The sequence below is a fragment of the Mytilus californianus genome, unplaced genomic scaffold, assembly GCF_021869535.1.
Source record: "Mytilus californianus isolate M0D057914Y unplaced genomic scaffold, xbMytCali1.0.p SCAF_11, whole genome shotgun sequence".
In the NCBI taxonomy this organism is placed as follows: domain Eukaryota; kingdom Metazoa; phylum Mollusca; class Bivalvia; order Mytilida; family Mytilidae; genus Mytilus; species Mytilus californianus.
The window spans coordinates 31821381-31845105 of record NW_026262593.1 but is presented as its reverse complement, the minus strand read 5'-3'; the positions used below and the strand labels follow the sequence as shown (position 1 = coordinate 31845105).

Sequence of the window (23725 nt, the reverse complement as noted above, 5' to 3'; positions counted from 1 at the left end):
GTGTAAGCAGTTAACACGGCTGTTTTTATAACTATTTATTTGCATGCTGCATACTTTGTTTTATATGTAATTGCATATGTTTTTATATTTGATGAAAATCTCATGAGGGCTTGCTTCAATAGTTTGTCACTATGCCTATTCAAAATAAAGTTTTACTTACTTACTTATATCATGGAAGTATTATAATACTTCCATGCTTATATCAAGTTTGATAAGTTTTTAATTAACAAAATGTTAGGTGGTATTAATTGATATAATTGTGCTCAGTATTTTTAATTTTTTTATTTCAGGTTCCTTGGCCTGCCATAGAAGAAGATTCAGATATAAGAGAGACAAAGGCCATATATAACTTCAAATATCTACCAGCTGGACTTTTTAATAGAGCACAGGTAAATAGATTTTCTGTAAAATGCAACCAAATAAAAAGCTTTGTAATCCATAAATGTAAACAAAGCAAACAAAAAAGGGGCCAACCATTCTGTTTCTATTATAAAGATCATGTACAAGAGCTAGCTATATGGTGTGAAATGTGAACATGTTAAGATTTATATTAAAAGTTCAATAAATGCATTAATTTTAAGTTTTTTGAAACAATTCATCTTAAGCTCACTTGGCTCATGTGAGCTTTTCTCATCGCATCAGTCGTCTGTTGTACATTATTCAGCATTGTATCAATTTAATACAAAGTAAGGGATACAATACAGTCTTCTTGGAGCCTCTAGTTTTATGTCCTTACCAAAATGTTCTTGAGTAAATTGTCTGAATTTAAATATGTTTGTCTTGTCTGTATCGAAAATCTCTTATTCAATTTCTGTTTGAATCCCTTATCACCCTCTACCTTACACAGAATTACACAAAACTTAAACACTCTTTTTAGGTAAGACTTCATCAGTTTGCAGAGAGTGGACAATTATGGAAGAAGGGGATGTTTCTGAAAAAGAACGATCATATAGCTGTTATCAGACAGAAAGGGTAATATTTCTGTTAATATGTTTAAATAAGGGAATTTTTAGAACAAGTGGAAGACCTAAGATGAAAACACAATACTTTTTTTATTCAATAGATCTATTTATTTCTTGTTGAAAGTAAAATATATTATTAGTATCATAGAGCCTTTTCCAAAATAGAAAATTCAGAACAAAATTATGATTTTTTCATAATTATAAAATTGTTTAGAGGATATGTAATATTTAGCTATAAATTTCGGCAAATGTTTGTGATTTATTTAATTAATTTTTGTTTGTCTTTTGGAAAGAAAGTTATACAAACAAAGTATTTCTAAAGTTCTAACATGCAGCACTTATAAAAGAGGCTTAGAATTAGAACCGGTATTATGAAATTTTTCTTTTAATTTCAGACAAACAATTCTAGAAGTTAAAGCCCAGGGTTATAGACCAGAGAACATTCTGTTTCTAGTGGATGAAGTCATTTCCACACTGATAGCAGAGTCTTATTCAGGAGTTTACTATGATCTGATGATTCCCTGTATAGAATGTCAAAATCTGGTACTCTATTTAATTGATATACATTACTTACTTATCTTCCATTAAAAATAGATTCATGATATTGACATTTAACCCAAGATGTGATATAATCATAAAATTGTTGAAATAGTCATAAATTTACAAAAGTCTGTTAGCCAATTCCGATAATTGACCCTGTAATTAGAGATCCCATTTTTAGTTGTCTCCCTTTGGAGGGACATAAATTTTAATTGACAATAGAGAGCTAGATTGAGCTAGCTAAATGTGTGTAACCTTTAAGTTTTTCAAATCTTTTAATTACATTTAATTTGTTGCTATTAAGCTAAATACTTTTGATACCAGAAGTTATTTTTCACTAAAAACTTGTCAAAACACCAATATATATCACTTTCAACATATCATGCTTTGCAAGGGCAAAAGCCAGTTTTTTCTGGTATAGAACCAGTCTACGATTGACAAAGGGAAGAAATTTGTTTAAAAAGTGTGTAATAACAGAATGAAATCGGTAATTGGAAAATGGACTATTAACATGTAGTTTTTTGTCAAATTGAATATTAAGAACACCCCTGCACAAAAAGATATTTTACTCACATAGACATCTTTGTATAAGATGTCAAATAGCAAAACATCTTTTGAAGCAAGTTTGAAGACAGCATCTCAAAATGAGGTTTAATTTGCAGTTCTTGCAGTATTTCCTTAAATGCAAGATGTTTAAGGACCTAAAGCAAAAATGTATGAAACAATAAAGAATATTGTGTTGCGGCCAGAAATCACCTTTAAATTGTAGCCAACAAAAGACACAAATCAATAATAAAATTTAACAAGATTTATTATACACAAGTTTACAAGAAGTATTACACAAATGGAAATGTCAACTTAACTGTCAAAATATATGTCCGATCTTTTGTCTTTTCTTTATCCGGAATTCTTCTCGGGAATTCAAACAGAATATTACGTCCAATAGGTCACAATCTAGTATGATGTTGTTCGAAAATATAAAAGTGTCAATCCAACTGCTGAGAATATTAATGTCTATCGATGTCTATGCCTGAAAGTTTAACTTTAGTGTCTGTATATATATAGTTGTCACGGAAATCTGTAGAACACTGTAGAAAGGAAATTCCTAGAAAACTGTAGAACGGAAATTTCTAGAACAATATAAGAAGTTTGAATAACGCATCTTTTATTATGATCATTCTGGAATCATTATGTAAGTCAAATAGAAAGTTCCAATCATTCCATCAGTATCTATGATTGTTCCAATGATTTCTAAACTGCACAGTTATAAGATTATTTTGTAAACAACTATCAGGCCACACAAAACAAATTAGGCCAACTAAATAAATATGATAGTTACAATATCATAACAATTGTATGACAGATTTATCGCTTTTGGACTTCTGAGTGATATTATTTGATAGATTTGTACTACTTTTAAGATGTTTAAATTCATCGGTCCAAAAATGGCCCCTTTTCCTATATATTCATGTGTGATAGTAGTTTCAGGAATTGGTTGATTCCTGTTTTTTTTTCTCTCTATGTAATTGTGATATATAGAATAACAATACATTGCCTCTAAATATAAATTTTATTATTTTATTTGTACAAGACTTAGAAACAGGTAGAAAAAAAGCTTTGACGAGCATTTCTATCCTGTTTTGAGCCAAGTACAAATAAAATTTATAAATTGAGACAATGTATGGTTATTCTTTTTATACTGCAACTCCTATAAGGACCTATAACTGTTCCAATTGAAATATTTAGGGTAAAAACCATCATTTTTTAATTTGGAGCGGACGACTTAAACATTTGTCGAAACTGTACTTTTAATAACGTCATAAATAAAACTCTACAGAAATGTATTGTCAACGTCATAAACAAGGTGATATACGGGCAGAGACTGTACTTCACAAATAATTATATGGTCAATACAATTTGACTGCACAAATAGCACAGCTGCTGCAGTATATATATATGTTGATAACATGTTAATTTTTTCCCAATAATAAATTTGATTTATACTGGTACATGTTTGATGGTTGCGTCCAATAGACAATTTGATTTTGAGTTAAAATAATTTAATATAAAAAAGATGCGGGATTAAGAAAAAACTTTTATTAGTTTGGATTTATTGAAAGTTGGTTGCGTACTGTATATATATACCAAACAACCAAACGGATGCCCCCACTTTGGCAAGTTTAGTTTTTTTACCGCCAGCCGTAAGAACACCTTTTATTTATATCCTTTGGACTATATTAGATTTGAAAGATTGGATTGGAAACATTTCACTTGTTAATTATATATATATTTTATTATATATTTTGTTTCATGCGTTTAGCAATGCAATAAACTTACTTTAAATGTACTATAACTTAATGTAGATTTCAAACTGTATACCATTTCTTACCGATAGAAAAAAAAATCTGCAACTTAAATCATTATGGAATACCCTGCTATATAAAACGAAGGGGGAAATATTTCCTTCCATCACATTTTGACATGAATACACTGTAACATGAGACCAAATACCGCGAAATAAGTCTCTCTCTTTCTCTCTCTCTCTCTCCTCCACCAAATATTTCCTTGAAACGGTAAATTATATATATAATGTTCTATAAATGAGGCTTTATATGAGATACACGTTTTATATCTAAATGTATTTAAAAAAAAAAAGACGAGACATCCATGGTATTTGTTCCCCTCAATGTCAGAGTCTGATATAAACCGAAAATTGCCAGGGATATATATAAATTCGTTGAAGACTTCTATGGTACCAGCGTCGCTTGTGATTCCTGCTGTCGGTATTAAAATTGTTATTTTGACTGTAAAAAGTGCTTAAGTCCATGTATGCGTAAAATACAGAATTAAAAAAAATAAATCTACCGTTTTTTATATTTCTTTGTTTTAGAGGTAAGCTTCTGGCCAAGTTATATCGGATATATATAAATTCGTTGAAGACTTCTATGGTACCAGCGTCGCTTGTGATTCCTGCTGTCGGTGTTAAAATTGTTATTTTGACAGTAAAAAGTGCTTAAGTCCATGTATGCGTAAAATACAGAATTAAAAAAAATAAATCTACCGTTTTTTATATTTCTTTGTTTTAGAGGTAAGCTTCTGACCAAGTTTCACAAGTTTTAACGCAAATCATTTACCTTAAATAACCAATCAATTGTATTCTAAAAGTTGTTGATTTGTTCTTTGTGCGAATACATGAAATATTTGTCACTGGACGTTATGCATGCAATCGATGATCAAATACAAATCTACAGTATTTATAAACATACTGCAATTGTATATATGAAAGAGACTAAATAATATGATTTTTTTACGCATATTTGAAGGATCGAAATAATCAGTTCTACAAATGGTTGTTATTGAAAGACTTAAAATTTTACAAATATCACATGCCTCTATGAAATTTCATATCGACGCACCAAACTATTTCCTTTAATCGTGCATAGCTCATTTTCCGATTCGCTTAAGGTTTTTAACGATCTTCTTACTTGTTCATTACATTCTAAAATTAAAATCCTACACAAATTGCCAAAACTTTTATTCTCAGGCTAGACAGCGTAAAAGATGAATACTGATTTGTTAGTGTACACACGTTGTTTTGAAGGCCGATATCCAATTTCGCTGAAAAAGAATTAATTTCCGCCGCAACTTAATTACGCCAATTCTTTTTTTTTTTTTTTGCATCACTTTATATAAAAAAAATGCAGCATTCATTTGCGCCAATAAAACAAGCATTTAATTGCGCAAATGTTATAGACTTATTTGCAAATTGTTGTTCTTAGTGCACTGAGGAGGTCCTTTGCGGTATTTATACGAACAAGTAGAAATACCGCAAAGGGCCTCCTTAGTGCAATAAGAACAAAATATTGCACTAAGGACCTGATGGAATGATAGAATTGACACAAAAAAACAGGGCATATAGAAGGAGACTTTCTAAAAGTACATAATTTCAAATTTTATAATCATATCTTTAGTAATTAAAAAAGTAATTTTATGTTTTATCGACACGCGTCACCACCCCCCGTTGATTGTCACCTGTGTAATCGATAGAAATTCATGTTCGTTCAACCTTGACCCGTTTTGAATCCAATCCGCTTGTATTTAACATGTTTATGATATTTCAATTTTCTCTGATTTTTTTCGTCTGTTTGTTACTGTCGTAATTCTTTTGTTTTTCTGTCTGTTATAATTTTTTTTAGTTCAATGTAATAATGTATGTTCTACTATTTTTTTTTTTTTTTTTTCCTTTTAATTTCTCTCGCTTGTTTGTAAACTTCACTTTTTTCATAGTTCTCTAGTATTTCTTTATCAAAAAAATATTTTAGAATGTATAAACTTGTTTACCAGCACATTAGATACACATGTTCAAAGTATAACAGCTTATTACATTTTTGTCGAGTCTGCGACTTTTGTCGCAAAAGCGGAACATAGTGATCGGCGTCGGCTAGCAAAATCCACATATTCACTCTGTGGTTAAAGTTTTTGAAATTTTAATTACTTTCTTAAACTATCCATGATTTCTACCAACAGAAGAATGTTTATGATCATAAGATAGTATCCAGAAGTAAATTTTGGAAGAAAAAAATCCTGATTATCTGTGTTTTACTTACATGTATAATGGACCTAGCTTTTCTCTCAGTTAACATTACATTCATTCTGTGGTTAAAGTTTTTGAAATTTACATAACTTTCTTAAAATATCCCAAATTTCTACCAAACTTGGATAAAAGCTTGTTTATGATCACAAGATAGTATCCAGAAGTAAATTTTGTAGAATAAATCGTATTTTATTTATAAATGGACTTAGTTTATCTGACAGCTAACATTAGTTTCACTCTGTGGTTAAAAGTTTTAATTTTTTTAAAAACTTTTCTTAAACTATCCTGGCCTGATTTGTACCAGTGGCACGTGCTGATTACAAAGTCATTTAACTTCAAAATAATAAAATCTATTGACACCAAACGTTATATCCATATTCTTTGTGATCTTAAAACACCGTTTTAGTGTCCTTAGTCCAAACACGTTGGTCTGAGTGCACTAAGAAGTCCTTTGCGGGATTTCTGCACACCGTTTTGATGGATTCCCTCCTCCTACATGTATTTATGGGCTAGTATTATATGTCTCTGATGCATGTATGTGATCTTATTCATAATTTAAAATGACTGTGCACGAGTCATCTGTAAACAGCCTTGCAAAGTATGATTTAACAGCGCGCATTATGTTTCCATCTAATTTCTCCTTTTTCTATAAAAGCCTGGCGGAATTTATAATCTTCACAACCACGACAGGTTTCGGGCTCTCTATCAGACCACATCTTTTAAAAAAAAATCAGACATCCTTTGAATTGGGTATTCTAATGTTACGTGTAAATAGATTATTCATTTAGAGGTAAATATGGCACAATTAAGTTCCATTTATTAGTGCAATTCATATTATAAGAAAAGAAGAGATGGGCGAGATTCAAACCTTTTCAATATGATGGTATTTGGTACAAATTACACTTAACCGTTCTGACAAACCAGTAAATTCTTCGCCCGGGGATATGCATTTGACATAAATCTTCCTTCAGTAACTTTACAATACACGGCCGTGTTATTTCCGTATATTGTACATGTAGATAGTACGTGTGATACATGTATACATTGTATACACCAGAAATACCCATTCAAGTGAATTTTATCTTTTAAAAGAACTCCATATCGGGTAACATTAAATATACATAAACATAAAATTACAATTAAAAAAAAAAATGATAATAATAAGTTCAAAAGGTGCTTTATTAAATGCACCTAGGTACAATTACTTATTTTTTTCTGATTGACTTATTCGTAAATCGAACCTAAATAGAATCATATGGTATATATAAATGATTTCTCCAACTCAAAACTATTTATAGCTGCCTCTTAAATTTTATTTTTCTCGTTGGGTTGCTTTTCCATTAATTGACGTTTACGCCATATTCTTTTTTTCGGTATTTGTAAAAAGCCGCGCATCGATCAATTTCACAAAAAATCTAAAACTCGTTAGTCATGAACATTGAATTTTAACTTGCTATAAAATTTTCGTATACGTACAAAGATAAAATAAATGAAACACTTTTAAGCTGTTTAAATCATGCAGTGAATTTGAAAATATGGTTTAAAAAAACGGCTGTTTCTGTTTAATACTTTTCTGTCCCTTTTCTTAATGGTGTCTTCCTCTTATTCCCACTTTTTAAAAATCACTATTCCTCCTATTCCCACATGCAAAGAAGATTATAGATGTTTTGATAACTAATTTGTTTTTATAACAATCAAGGTTAATAAAAAATGCACCTAAGCTTTACCTGTATTTTTGAAAGAAAACATATTTCTTACACTTTCAGTATATTATTTAAAAGAACAAGAATGTGTCCAAAGTAACACGGATGCCCCATCTGCACTATCATTTTCTATGTTCAGTGGACCGTGAAAATGGGAAAAAATCTCTAATTTGGCATTAAAATTAGAAAGATCATATCATAGGAAACATGTGTACTAAGTTTCAAGTTGATTGGACTTCAACTTCATCAAAAACTACCTCGACCAAAAACTTTAACCTGGACAAAAAACTTTAACCTGAAGCGGGACAGACGAACGGACGGACGGACGAACGGACGCACAGACCAGAAAACATAATGTCCATAAATGGGGCATAAAAATCATTTGTTAAATGTTTTTTCTTCATCAAAGGATAAAATTCACCTAAAATTTACCTGTATTTTTGAAAGAAAACATATTTCTTACACTTTCAGTATATTATTTAAAAGAAAAATCATTTGTAAGATGCTTTTTCTTCATCAAAGGATAAGTCAGATAAACAGAAGTAATATAAGATTGAAAAATCATTGAATTTGTAAACCTAAAAAAATGTCATCCAAACAAATAAATAGATGATAGATAATTTTAAAACAAACTTTTCCATCTTGCAAGATTTCCATATACAACAAACGCAAAACGAACCTAGTACCAGTTTGATAAAAACGTTGATGAAATCAACAATGTGGGTATTTGGGCACGTGCTACCAAAGGTTGCACATTTTTGCTAACAGACGACAACAACCTAATTGTCAGTGCTCAAAAGAATCGTACACATTATAAATCATTGGAATTGTTAAAGGTATATGAACATTGAGCGCATAATAGTTTTAGACGTTATAAAGCATGTACAAATTCAAATATTAGTTTGAATCGTGTAATATTAGTGACTGGTATAATGACAGGAACATTCTTAAAACTACAGTGTTAGCTAAAAATGAATATAAACTCCTTAACCGATTTTAAAATAAATGGTCGGATGATCTCCATCCAGTTTCTGCAAGACGTAGTGGTGGTATCAAATTAAGGACATATATAGAGCATTCAAATCCGAAATTAATAGTGAACTATTTAAAAACACTGTTATCTCCTGCTCAATATACATTTGCCAATGCATGAACGGACTTGCTTTATATGTGATAGTAAGATGGAAACTGAGGGACATATACTACTTGAATGTCCGCTTTATTGTGATTTGAGGAACGAACTTTATGAACACATGATCAGTGAATATGAGATATTGAACATATTTACGATATATACAGAAGGAGACATTTTTTATTTCGATAATTTTTAGCAGAGACATATAATACAAGTATGTATATTAGGTTTGAATTATTCGATGACCAGGTAAATCACGAACATGTTATAAATAATGAGTTTTAATTGACACCCTGTAAACAAGAAGTTGTCACACCACAGGTGTCCGCACTCTTTCCAAAAATACAAGTCACAAAATGTATAATTAATTAATATGGAAAAAAACTTAATTTATTTGTTAATTAATTGTTAATCATGATAGGCTTTGTTTTTTATTCTTGATATTTATAAATTATTAAATTTTATTTATTTTTATATTCCTCATTTATTGGGCTTTCATTGAGTTTTTTTCTGTAGGATTGTCGGTAAATGTTTGATTTCTAAGTGTTGTTTGACAGTTTTATCATATAGGCTTGCATTGAGTTGTTTTTTTAAATGATTGTCGGTAAATTTATGATTTCTTCATGTTCGAAGTGTGTATTGAGAATTAATATTTAAGAAAATTACAATTAATTTCTCATTTGAATAAAGCTTCATTCATGTGCACGCAATATGGAAAATTCCGATTTTATTTCGTGGGATGACAATCTTAATTTCGTGGGATGACAATCTTAATAGTTACGACTTAGATATACTCCTAGTTGAATAAATTTAAACTGATAACGAACTCTTTGTTGATAGTGAAAAGGACGAAAACATATTCGAGAGACCCACCAACAAAAACAATTGACAATACTGCATACATAGATGGATATGTGTGTCCTCGAAGCAACACAAAATCTATAAAAAAACACAGGTCATACATCAAAGCAACACGGAAGACACTATTTAAAAAGTATTTTATAACCTTGTTTCCACGAGACAATCATTTGTAGTGGTTTTTGTCTTTTAATCATTTGTAGCGGTTTTTGTCTTTTTATTCTGGGGTAAAGAGATGGCAATTTAAAAGTAAGATTGTTTATGTGTATACATATACAAATCCTTGGTGTAAATAAAATCTTTTATTATCAAATATATATATATCTTTTGCAGTCACCATTGAAATGTCCTCAATACGATTTTAATTTTAAAATGAATTAGGTTCATGTTTTGAACGAGAAGCGTAGTCTGAAACGACAACAGATGCATATGAAGCTCATTCATAATATTACGACCAGCAGAAGGTTTCCTTTACTAGGAAAATTTTACTCCTTTTGTAAATTTACTGCATTCGTTCATCTTTGGCACCCTAAAAAGAAGAAAAAAACAATGACTTCAGAATAGGAGAAAATAAACAACTTTGCTATCAACAGAATGAAAAATGAATAAAATGTCTAACAAAATGCAGGCTATAAATTTCATAGTGCACAAAAAAGAAGGACTGATTTAAGGAAATTTGTCCATTAACAATTACAATATTTAGCCAGTTTAATAAAAAAAATTCGGGTATCAATCAGAAAAAATCGCCACATTGTTGGATCAAATTTTACGAAAATAGTCTTATTTTCACGAAACAACATTTGGGAGTACTATTGGCCCATAAAATTATATATTTATTAGCATATCTTCAAGTTTTAAGAAAAAAAATTGGGAGATCAAATGGTTTCTACGGCAATAGGTGAAGTAAAATGGGCCGAGTTTTAACTTTGTTTGTATTTGATTAATCTCATCATTAGAACACATTTTATCAATAACAAATTATTAGAATTAGTTTTTTGTAACTTTTAAATATACTTGCATTCTTTAGCTGTGAAAGGTATCGGCATTATCCATTAGAAAAATCGTGAGGCGTAGAACCTTTTACTCAACAATACGGGTTATTACCCATAAATCCATCGGATTAATCGGCCTTCCGGTGGCCACGTCATTTCATTGGCTGTTATATAGACTCTACTAGAGTTGCGAATCTCTTGTATTATATGTCTCTGTTTTTAGACTGTAAAGTTTTCAATTCTTTTCTTCTCATAATTCTTTTAAGATTATGTTTTTATGATAATATATGTAAATATTATAAATGTGTTACAGTATATAAATGGTGACACGCCAATAAACTATATTTGTTTCTATTTTTTTTTCATATTTATCTAAATTAAAAACACAGAATTCATACACACACACATATTACCTATTACCTAGCCAAAATAACACTGGTCAATTTAAAGTTATAATTAAACAATGTTTATACAGTATAATCCTTTGTTTGCACAAGTTTTCCTCCTATTCCCACATGAAATTTTAACTTTTCTTATCAGATTTATTAAAAGTGGGAATAGGAGGAATGAACCAAAATTTTGAACTTTTTGTTTTTCGATGCGAAAATAAAATGGCCCTTAAAGCTAAATGTCATCGTCAGATGTATAATGGAAGGTGATAAACACATTAGAATGTACACCATCTGTTGGTTCTTTTTACCTGGACACAGATGTTATTACGTAATAAGTACGAATGTAAAATTATCGATTTGGTATATTCAGTCGAATATATACGGTATCTCTGAACTGGGGCTTTTAAGATATTTTGATCTGACAATGTATGCAAATTTATTTGTGCTTTATGTAAAAAAAATGCATTTAACCATTTTATTTTCAAAACATCTTTAAAATGTGTTGACTTTCAGCATATATATATTTTCAAACCGGAGACAAATCACTGATTTCCAAATATAGACCAATCTCATTATTATCAGCAGTGGGAAAAGTATTTGAAAAAAAGGTATCTAAAAATGTATTTAATCACTTAATTAGTTATATTTCAAATATACAAGAAAGCGTTTTTGTTTCAAGTTCATATTCGCCTTTTCAGAATACAAATGCAAGAGTTCCACAAGGCTTTGTATAAGGTTCCCTACTATTCCTTATTCATGTAAATGACATAGCTGGTAATTTGATAAGTCAAACTCGATTGTTTGCTGATGAAACATCACTTTCTAATTTAAGTATTATAGTCCTTACACAATAGAGAATGTCTTTAATAGCGATTTAGAACAAATTTCAGCATGGTCTAAAGATTGGCTTATTGATTTTAATCCTAACAAGACAATTACTATGCTATTCTTCTATAATTCTTCCCCAGATGATATTAAAATAGAACTTCAAAATCAAGTAGTAGAATTGTCTCCTGTCATAAGGACTTAGGGATTACTTTTGATTCCAATGGTTAATTCTATACACATATAGAACACGTTTTAAATTGTGCAAGCACAATATTAAATTTCTAAAAAGAATTGAAATGTGTATTGACTCGAAATTATCTGATTCGTATAAACTTAACACCTATAAGACCAATTATGGAATATGCACGTGAGTTATGGGATGGTTGTACTCAACAAGATTCCAACAATCTAGAACATGACGTTTAGTTGGAAGCAGGAAGATTAGTAACTGGGTTGCCCGTGTTTGCTAGTCCGAAAGTTATATATTTTCAGTGGTACAGGCCGACATTTGCTAGTGGACAGAAGAAAATGAAGAAAGCTCAATATGTTCTATTCTTCACACAAAAAGGGACTGCCTCTACGATTTAATGCCACTTTTATTTCAGTTATAAATAGATATAACCAGAAAATCCTTTTTTTTCAACTACTACTATCGAATGAAGTAGCCTAAACCCCGACATATGTACGTCCAGAAATATGATTTATATTTATCTAACTTGATACAGACACAATTGCACGCCAATCTTTAATATTAAAGACAGTTGATTGGATAAAAGTGATGGATTGCCACGCCTTTATTAAAACTGAGATCCTATGAACTGACTTCAGATAGCTCCCAGTATTCAGGCGAATTTGATTAAAAAAAATTAGTGATATTTCGTATTGTTTCAATATTAAAAGTGCTGAGAAACGTAGTTGAATTTTAGATTAAATTTGGGGAGTCGTGTACATCCCCATTTTTTAAAGTTATGCAACATGAAGAAATACAAAAAAAAATAGTTGGTTTTGAAATTTTTGAAGAGTTGCAAATATTTAACAAATTAAAATTATGATACAGAATGATTATTTTTATTTGTTTTTCTCAACAGTGTTTGCTGAAGCATCCCCCCCCCCCCCCCCCGAATCTGGCTAAAAGTTTGGTCATATATTCCAGAGTTAGTTTAATACGTGTAAATCCCGAATTCACACAAATAATAAAGCCACAACCCGACGTTCGAAAAAGTTTAGTTTAATTTTCAGAAATTGAAATCAAACACAACGTTTTATACAAATTCGTCTTCAGATACGTAAATAATATAGGTTATTAGCTGACCTGATTTGTGATAGAAAATATCCAATGAAATGCATAAAATACCTAATGCCATGGGTCACGAGTGGATTGTCTAATTTATAGGGATGCCCATGTGGCACATCAAAGATGAGATTGATTTATCCATTGCACTTTAGAATTGCAAAAAATCTTAAATCCACTTGAATAAACTGACCTGTTATCTTGTCGACTTTAAAGCCAACATACAGATGGCCGTTATATCCTGAGAAGAGACCTCGATGAATGATTTGAAAGTTAAACAAATTTTAGTTTTCACGGGAACGAATATTTTGTTAAACTGTTGTAGTGATCAGATCATCAATGACGCGTAATAGGATGGAAACATGATGTCCTGCATTTTTCTTTAAATGTAAACTCAATGTAAATGTAGTCCTGCTTTTTTATTTTACACTCTATTCGTTCTATTCTTTCCTGCCTTTCTTAGTTATTAATTTATCCTGACTTGTTTTACATAAGTCATCATGCCTTTTTCTTTTTGGCAAGATGCCCATCCTGCCCTTTTTCCCCTCTAAACTCCTGTCATGCCTTTTTTTTTCAAATTTCAAACTTCTTCGTGCATATGATTTTATATTCGATTAAGTAATTTCAAAAGGGATAAGAAATGTCTTAATTGATAAGTTCTACATTGCATTTAAAAAAACCATTGAAAGAATATTGTATAATTAGAAATCATTGTCCGCTGTTGGAAGTCCAGTTTCGCCATTTTTCGTGCTTGTCATGAGACGATAATTCAGGGGTTTCGATTGTTAAACTCATTAAATCAAATAACGAACATATTCCATCTCAACATGAGAAAGAGTGGCTCATTTACCTCTGTCAATGTTTATCGTTTATAAGATGTTGTACTTTCAATGCTATTTATAAACGCAAAGTAATATTTTAAATGTTTGGTATACAAATTTTAGATTATTCATCTTAAAAAATATTCAGAAAATAATGGAAAGAATCATGATATAAATTTAAAGAAAAGAAGAAAACACATCTTTTATCAAAATTGAAAATCCAACTGATTAAAAGTCGTATTGACCTCTAACATTCTATACACAGAACACAAGTACTAATAGTTTATCAAAATTTCCTAATATAGCCCGTTTTATAAACGTGCACTGGCCATAATTGTTTTATTTCAACCGTTTCTGAACTATTTTTGAAGATTACGAATCCGTGGCTTCATTGCACTTTAAACGCAAAATACATTTTTTTTTATTTATTAAGAAAAATAAAATACACTGTCACAGTTACTTGTGTGTAAAATAATTTCAATGGAAGCTTTCTGAAGGTATTTGATAGGACGTACGCCAATTCATGAAGGCGTGACAAATTGTCACGAATGTCCAATCAGGTTTTTCTGTTGTTCAAAATTTGACGTGCGGTGATGTTTGAACAGTGTTGAGTTTATTTTAAATTTGTCATTTCGGAGCCTTATATATCTTAGTATGCTGTATGGATTTTGCTCACTGTTGAAGGCCGTACAGTGACCTTTAATTTGTCATTTCTACGTTATTCAGTCTCTGGTTAAATGATATCATTAGACATTATCCCATCATAGATGATCAGGTGTGATATAAAAAAGAAAACCACATTATCGTATCTCTGATATATATCTATTAAATATAATACAGAAAACTTTAGTAAGATTGAGTACAACAAAAGTTTTGCCTTATTAAATCCTTGATGCTGTCTCCTTCAGACTGTCAAACACCGTCACCCTAATTGTTAACGTGGTATTATATGTGATAAATTGCTGTAGACAATAGTAAACTGAGTATAATAATTTATTCGCAGTACGCACTTCCTAATTTAGTTGTGGTGATAGAAATCTTAATATCATTGATACACTGTTTAGAAATATTGTGCAGTTCTTCAAAAGCAGATTTAAACCTTATTAATGTTAAACCCAATTCCGCATGCAGCTGTGGCCATCCTATTGAGGATAGTATTCACTATTTTTTAAAGTGCCCTTTTATCAACAAAGCAAGAGAAATATTGTTTTCAAAATCAGAAAGATCTACTATATCCATGTTGCTTCTATTGGCTGGTGACGTTGACCTTTCAGTTCATCAAAACAAAGAAATTTTTGAGTCTGTACAATCATATATCAGAAATACACAACGATTTAGAACATTCAATTAAAATTCGGAATTCCTACTTCCCAACTCTTCACTCAGGTACAGTTTTATATATTACTCTATATTATATTATACTTTTTGTTTTTGAGACAAGGCCATATTTTGTCAAAAGAGAAGCACAATTACCCCAAAGCGAATTGCGAAAAGTGGTTTCGTATTTCGTTATAGAAAAAAAAATACTAGTAGTTTATGTAAAGTCACGACTCTCGTACGGTGTCGCGATAATATCCTTTTAATAAATTGGTGCAATTGGATGCAAAAAATAATGACCATAAAATGTCAGGTTTGCGAGATCAGACAGTAACCTAACAACTAAACAATTGAAAATCTAGGGATCAATATTTAACATTCGTCAACATTGATCAATTTTCATAAATAAAACATGATTTAGTCGAATACTTTGCGAGTAAAGAAAAAGTGACTACCATAGATTTGTTATTAACCCCAAATGCTTGATGGATACAAATCAGTATTCAGGAGTTAACCTTTTTGCATTAAACCACATTACAACAGAAATTGGAAAATATGGCCTGGAAATATTTCTAGGACATTGTTGTTTTCCTGTTCTATGTAGCTTTCTTACTGGCCTACATGGTGATCGATTTTATAGATGTTGTCAGGCACCGACCATTGAAAACAATCGATCTGTTTAAAATAAGAAATGAAAATAACTGTTTTGTGTTATTTTTTTTTTTTTTTTTGGCAAATAAGAATAATGACCGTTTGATTTAATATTGTTTAAAATTATTTTGAAATAGATTTATGAAAATAATTTATTTACATGTGAAAAGGCTAGACTTTGTGGCGTAGGGATGTGATTGGGTGGTTTTGTTTACAATTTTCCCCATTATTTCTGCAGTGAAAATCTGCAATAATTATTGTTTTATCATGTTGTTTGATATACACATTATAACAAAACCGAGAATATGACGGATGAATTTATAGTTATCTGTTTAATGTCCGTGGCAACTGTTAGATGTATTATTAGAAGGACATTGAAAATGTTATAAATATGAACAAGGACATCCTTTGTTATGCAAACATGTGTATCACGGCACAAGCGATGAACTATAGAATGTGTGTACATGTATCATATGTATATTTAGGGTGGGGTTGCTCCGAATAAAGTAGGTATAATAGATAGTTGTAGGAGAATAAAGAAAAAATAAATAAAATTAGAGTATAACGGGAAAAATAAAGGAGAGAGGAAAATGGTATAAGAAAATTAAAGAATAGAGGGTCTAGTTTTTTGCCGGACAATTGTTGATGATTGTTTAAAGTCAAGTGCATTTATAGTCAAAATAATACATAATCGTATGTACATTGGTAGGGATTTTTTGTTTAGGGTTGATGAGGCACATAGCGAGTAATTGTTCTTATTTGAAATTTCTCGAATATTTGTTTCTTTCGACTGATTTGATCAATGAATAAAAACAATCTATAATCTAAAAAAAATGGTTTAGTTACGATATATAGATAAAACTGGGTAGCGTTCAATATCGGAGCGGCTACGTAGTGCTACGTAGATTTGTGACTATTGAACGTGTATTTAGAGGCTTTTAGCCTAGCTGCTACATAGATATTGATAGCAGCTACATAGCCGCTACGTAGCCGCTACGATATTGAACTCGACCCTGCTATTCAGTCGATTTTAAAATACATGCGATAAAAGAGAATATATAAAAATATTTAACAAACCTTTGGACAAAAGGTCAACCTTTAAGACCCCGAGTATACTTTTGTAAGAACATAAGATTAATTCCGAATTCCATCTAAAAAAAATTGTTCATTTAGGTTAATAAAAATGTTAATACCTTAGGCTATTTTCAAAAAATGTTGACTGAATACCCTGCAGACTGCAGTTTACTCACACATTCACCAAGTACGTATTTCTACGGCTAACAAAATTCATAATCGTATCTTTTAATTCGTTTAAATTTAATTCAGTGTTTATTTTTCAAACTTTTTATGTAAATAGGTTTGGATCAACATCGAGTCAGATCAAATTATAATTTATTAAATTATTAATTAAAAACTGAAACACGCATCCAATCTAAATTTTACGCCTATTATCACCTATATAAAAAGATTTAACAGAACGCCATTAATATTTATATTTAAAAAAACAAACAAACATATACGCTAAACGAAACTATGCACGCCAAGAAACGATGTACGCTATACGATACGATATACGCTTAACGAAACGATGTACGCTAAACGATACGGTATACGCTTAATGAAACGATGTACGCAAAAACATACGATGTACGCAAAAAACATACGATGTACGATAAAAGGGTGCTTATTTTATCGTTTATGGTATGGTTTATGGTACATGGTTTCGTTCGTACATCATTCGTTCAGCGTCCGTACAACGTTCGGTCAGCGTTTCGTTTGCATTCGTACACCGTTCGGGAAGCGTACGTACATCGTTCGGGCATCGTCCGTACATGATTCGGGCATCGTTCGTATTGTTAACTTTTACGTTACACGGACTGTATTGTGCAAAATAGTGTGACAATGTCTTTTTTGCAGAGTTTATATTTTGTGATTTCAAAATCAAAGCTGATGGCAAATTTTTATCCTTAATTTTGTTCATTGTTATATTCTTTGGTATACATGTATCTATAAAAACGAGGATAGCAGGGGTATGGATTTTTGAGATCTGTTTTTAAGTTTAAATATATTCCTTGATATGGTCTATCATTGTACATGCTATGACTCTTTTAGTTGCTGGTTGCTGGCAAAGTTGACCTCAAATGGAATTGACTAATAGTTTTAGGTCCTTTTTTGGTCATAGAGCTGTTCAACAGTTCTTATACATCCTTGGCTTTCTAATATTCAGCTTTGTGCATTCTAAAGTAGGTAAATCCAGAAAAGTGCTTCAGATTCACAAAATTTATAAAGTGTTACTGTAAATTCATAAATTATTGGGTCCATTTATTATTCCAATTTTGTCATTTTAGACTAAAATGTGATTTTAATTTTTGCGATATTGAGAAAAATCCTGTCTAATTCATATAAAATATTTCAAAATTTTTCGCAATAATAAATACATCGCAATAATTTCTGAATTTACAGTATTTTCATTTTTATCCATGATATACAGATATATGTTTTTTTGCATGACATTTTATTATTATTTCAATAATACACATTCCAGGGTATGGTTGATCCCAGTATGTTTCCATCGTCAAAAGTACACAGAGCAGTGGAACTGAATGCTCCATTCTTACAGTGTGATAAAATGTTCCATGTTCTCTCCATACCAGAACTCAAATGTAAGTACACAGAGCAGTGAAACTGAATGCTTCATTCTTACAGTGTGATAAATTGTTCCATGTTCTCTCCATACCAGAACTCAAATGTAAGTACACAGAGCGGTGGAACTGAATGCTTCATTCTTACATATGATGAAATGTTCAATGTTTTCTCCATGCCAGAACTCAAATGTAAGTTATATTTATAGGATATTATTAGGCAGAATTCATAGTACACTTCATATCAGCCAGCAGAGATGTCCATACAAGCATGGGGCTAAAGGGGTTGTGGGTTGATTTGAGATGTTATATGAAATAAACCATGATTTTATCATCTTCACTAGCAAAAGCAAGTGGTTATGATCCGACCAGCTCTCTTCACCCTTAGCAGATTAAGTCAGAATTTGGGTTACACGAGGTAATGATTTCCATTGGTCGTAGTTGTAAGTAGCTGCATCCAATCAAAAATGCCTCTGAGATGATCACATGTAAATATAGAAAAAATGTAAACAAACCGTTGCCATGTGCAGATTGTGGAACACGCTTTTGCTCCATATGTGGTTTCTGCTACATGAAATTTGTAAACACTTTACAAACTCATTTTTACACCTCAGAAAAAATAAGTACATGTGCTGCTATAGGTCAATTTTTATGTAGTAGGAGTTGGCATGACTTCTATCTGTCACTAGATGGCATTACACTGTATACACAAATTCTGACTTAATCTGCGAGAGGTGAAGAGGAGAGGGTAAGATCATAACCATTGGCTAGTGAAGATGTAATGTTATATGAAATATGCCATATCATTACCTATTGGGAAGATTATGGGTTGACCTCCAGGTATTTTTGTTGTTGGGTTGATGACTTAGTAACAATATACCCACATCTTTTTTGTATATGTTGGCGCTACCAGACTTCAAATCAGTGGAATAGTGTAAAGGATCCTTTTCTAAATAAATCTTTTTTACAGTTGTCTGCAAGAGACTGATTCATATATATGTTAATTGAAATTCATCATAGCTTTGGAATCAGCAACTAACAGATAAAGATGTAATAAAGTCTTTCTGTGAATTTTAATATATTGAACAGTTTTTGACAACAGATGAATAGTACAATGTAGTAAATTTGTCTTATTGTAAGACTAAAGAATTATTTGTAATAATTTAAACCAATGTTTCTTACAGCTCTAATGCCACCAAACAAGACAACAGAGTTTGATGAACATTTACGTCGCAGTGTGTTTGAACTCAAAGATTTAGGAGAAGATGTTAACATCAGTGTTATATTTTGTTATTCTAAACGAAACATTCCTGATCTTGCCCAGGAAAACAAACTAGTACATCCTGGTAACATAATGGAGGACCTTAGGAAAGATGGTTTCAATGTGTAAGTCAGTTCAGTAAAATTGTATAGGTTAACCCCCCTTTAAGTTGGGTGACTTAAATGTTTGGGCCCTAAATAGAATAAGATTTCCCCGAAAAAATTGCCAGAGTGAAGAATTGTAGAGCAAGTTGAAACATTCAGGTCATCTTCCTATAATAGGACAGTTCCTGCTTTGAGCTGTGAATTTGTTGTGCTTATGGTCTTCCTCTATTTTAGACATACATGTACATAGACCACTACTTGTCCTGTTAAAAATTTGATTACCGAGGACAGCCAACTTGTTGTTATTTATGTATTGTTGTCATTTTGTTTATTTTCTTTTGTTTCCTATTCTGACATCGGACTCTGACTTCTCTTAAACTGAGTTTTACTGTGCGTACTGTTGTACGTTTGTTTTTTCTACATTGACTAGAGGTATAGGGGGAGGGTTGAGATCTCAAAAAACATGTTTAACCCCACCGCATTTTTGCGCCTGTCCCAAGTCAGGAGCCTCTGGCCTTTGTTAGTCTTGTATCATTTTTAATTTTAGTTTCTTGTGTATAATTTGGAGTTTAGTATGACATCCATTATCACTGAACTAGTATACATATTTGTTTAGGGGCCAGCTGAAAGACGCCTCCGGGTGCGGGAGTTTCTCGCTGCATTGAAGACCCATTGGTGGCCTTCGGCTGTTGTCTGCTCTATGGTCGGGTTGTTGTCTCTTTGACACATTCCCCATTTCCATTCTCAATTTTATTCCATGTCGAAGTCCTGAAGAATTGATGCAATATGCTTTTCCCCCTCTTGTAAATATATATATAAAAACAAGTCTAAATTGAAAACAAAGTTCAAACCTATGATTGCGTTGGATAAAAACTGCAATTTTTATACGACCGCAAAAAAAATTTTGTGGTCGTATATTGGTATGACGTTGGCGTCGTCGTCATCGTCGTCGTCGTTGTCGTCCGGTGTCGTCGTCCGAAGACACATTGGTTTTCGCACTCTAACTTTAGTTTAAGTGAATGGATCTCTATGAAATTTTACCATAAGGTTCAATACCAAAAAAGGAAGGTGGGGATTGATTTTGGGGGTTATGGTACCAACAGTAAAGGAATTAGGGGTCAAAAATAAGCATTTTTGTAACTTCCAGACATAACTTGTGTGTTAGTGTATGGATCTCTCTGACATTGTACCACAAGGTTCCATATCACAAAGGGAATGCTGGGATTGATTTTGGGGGTAATTGCCTCCAAATTTTAGGAATTAGGGGCAAAAAAGGGGCAAAAAACAAGCATTTTTCTAGTTTCATGACAATAACTTGTGTGTAAGTGTATGGATCTCTCTGACATTGTACCACAAGGTTCCATATCACAAAGGGAATGCTGGGATTGATTTTGGGGGTAATTGCCTCCAAATTTTAGGAATTAGGGGCCATAAAGGGGAAAAAAACAAGCATTTTTCTAGTTTCATGACAATAACTTGTGTTCAAGTGTATGGATCTTTATGAAATTGTACTACAAGGTTCCATATCAGAAAGGGAAAGCTGGAATTGATTTTGGGGGTAATTGCCCACAACGTTTAGGAAAAAGGGGCCAAAAAGGGGCCAAAAATAAGCATTTTTCTAGTTTCCAGACAATTACTTGTGTTCAAGTGTATGGATCTTTCTGAAATTGTACTGCAAGGTACCATACTACAAAGGGTAGGCTGGGATTGATTTTGGGGGTAATTCCCTAAAAATTTGAGGAATTAGGGGCCATAAAGGGGCAAAAAAAACAAGCATTTTTCTAGTTTCAGGACAATAACTTGTGTGTAAGTGTATGGATCTCTCTGAAATTGTACTCGTACATATGAACCTCCCAACAGGTGTACAATAATCCCGTTTTCAGGGGTCTCCTCCCGACCTCCCGTTGAATCCCGTGTATGAAATATTTCATGAATGAAAAATTTCAGCCCAACATATCTGGTGTAACTGACATTACCTGAAGTTATATTTTACCTGTAAATCAATTAACATGCATAATTATATGGCTTCACTTGTCACCTTGGGTGTCAAACATACTGGTAATCAACGATTTTTACCTCAGGCTGATTGTGTAATAAAACTTTGTATTTAAAATGAATGTTGGGTTACTTCCCTTGATTTATCCAGTTTTAAGTTATTTTCCTTTAAATAATGTAAATTTTTAAAAGAATATAAATAACATATAAATTGAACAAATAATCATAAAAGGATGGTAATTAAATGATTTTAAATGTCTTAGGACAAATAAAAAAATAATAATTTGAAAATTATTTGAGGGGTCTATACTTCTTTTCAAGGCTTAAATTGAAATTTATATAATAACTATGACCCATGTTCATAGTTTGAATGTGTTACTTATCATGCATTAAAAATCTACTTGCATAATAAAGATAAAAAAAAAAAAAAATTTACTTGCATATAGATATAAAAAAAAGATCTACTTGCAGATAGATAAGCAAATGTTCTGATTGCAATGAATAATGGTAAAAAAGATATGACCTAAAATATTTAAAGAACATACTAAAAAGGAAGAATGTTAGATTGAACAAGTTGAAAGTTTAAAAAGATAGAGAAAATTTATAAGTACAAGGGTACTATAAACATAATACATTCGGATGGAAAGTTGAAGAAAACACACTTTAACAGACAATTTCTACAGCACACGGTTACATTTACGACAGAATTTATGTCGATTAAAAACCACCTGATCTGAGTCCTAATCTCCTGACCAAAATTTCCCAAACTCCTTATCTGAGTTTCACAGTCCATCACATGTATGTGTACTGCAAGGTACCATACCACAAAGGGAAGGCTGGGATTGAGTTTGGGGGTGATGAATCATAAGGGGGTTCAAAAAATTGGGGGGGGGGGGGGGGGTCTCCTTTTTTTTCTTTAAAATTTTCCATTTTAAATTGGTTATTTCTGATTTATATATAAAAGCAAATAATAATGATATGGTTTGAATAGATAAATTAAAAAAATTTAAGTTCTTAGACCACATTCATTCTGTGTCAGAAACCTATGCTGTGTCAAATATTTAATTACAATCCAAATTCAGTGCTGTATCAAGCTTGAATGTTGTGTCCATACTTGCCCCAACTGTTCAGGGTTCGACCTCTGCGGTCGTATCAAGCTGCGCCCCAGCGGAGCATTTTATTATATGTGTGCATGCAAAACAAATTTCTTGGTAGAGGGGTCTAAATACAGCACAAACAACATTTTCCAAAAGACCAAAAAAGTGAAAAAGTATATTTTAACAAAACGCATTTGACTAGCAGGTCGAACAACAGATGTTCTTAAACCCTGCTGACTGCCATTGGCGATTGCCAAATAAACGGATCACCAGATGTAACAAAATGGATCTTAACTTTTAATTAATAAATAGTTTGTATTCAGTGTATAGGACATTATGATATGAAAAGGCACAAAAGTTATGTAAAACAAATTCAGTATAACAAAATGATAATAAATTAATTATGCTATTTGAATATTTCTGAAGTTTACCAAAGTTTTGTAGTTAAATCATGGTTTTTCACAGTTATGGCATGGTTAGTTATGTTAGAGATAAACCTTTATCTTTTTTTGAAATTTTGCTTTTCCTACTGATTCTTCCAT

The 23725-nt window shown here is 31.5% G+C and overlaps 1 protein-coding gene across 3 annotated transcripts in view; it reads left to right on the top strand.

The window, feature by feature from the left end:
• LOC127719904 (uncharacterized) overlaps positions 1-23725 on the top strand; it is a 154793-nt gene that overhangs the window by 114663 nt on the left and 16405 nt on the right. For all 3 annotated transcript variants that reach the window (XM_052226258.1, XM_052226259.1, XM_052226257.1), the window contains 5 exons: positions 291-389; positions 878-972; positions 1358-1505; positions 18630-18747; positions 19911-20112. In XM_052226258.1, the coding sequence (XP_052082218.1) occupies positions 291-389; positions 878-972; positions 1358-1505; positions 18630-18747; positions 19911-20112 (662 nt within the window). The remainder of the gene's footprint in view (positions 1-290; positions 390-877; positions 973-1357; positions 1506-18629; positions 18748-19910; positions 20113-23725) is intronic.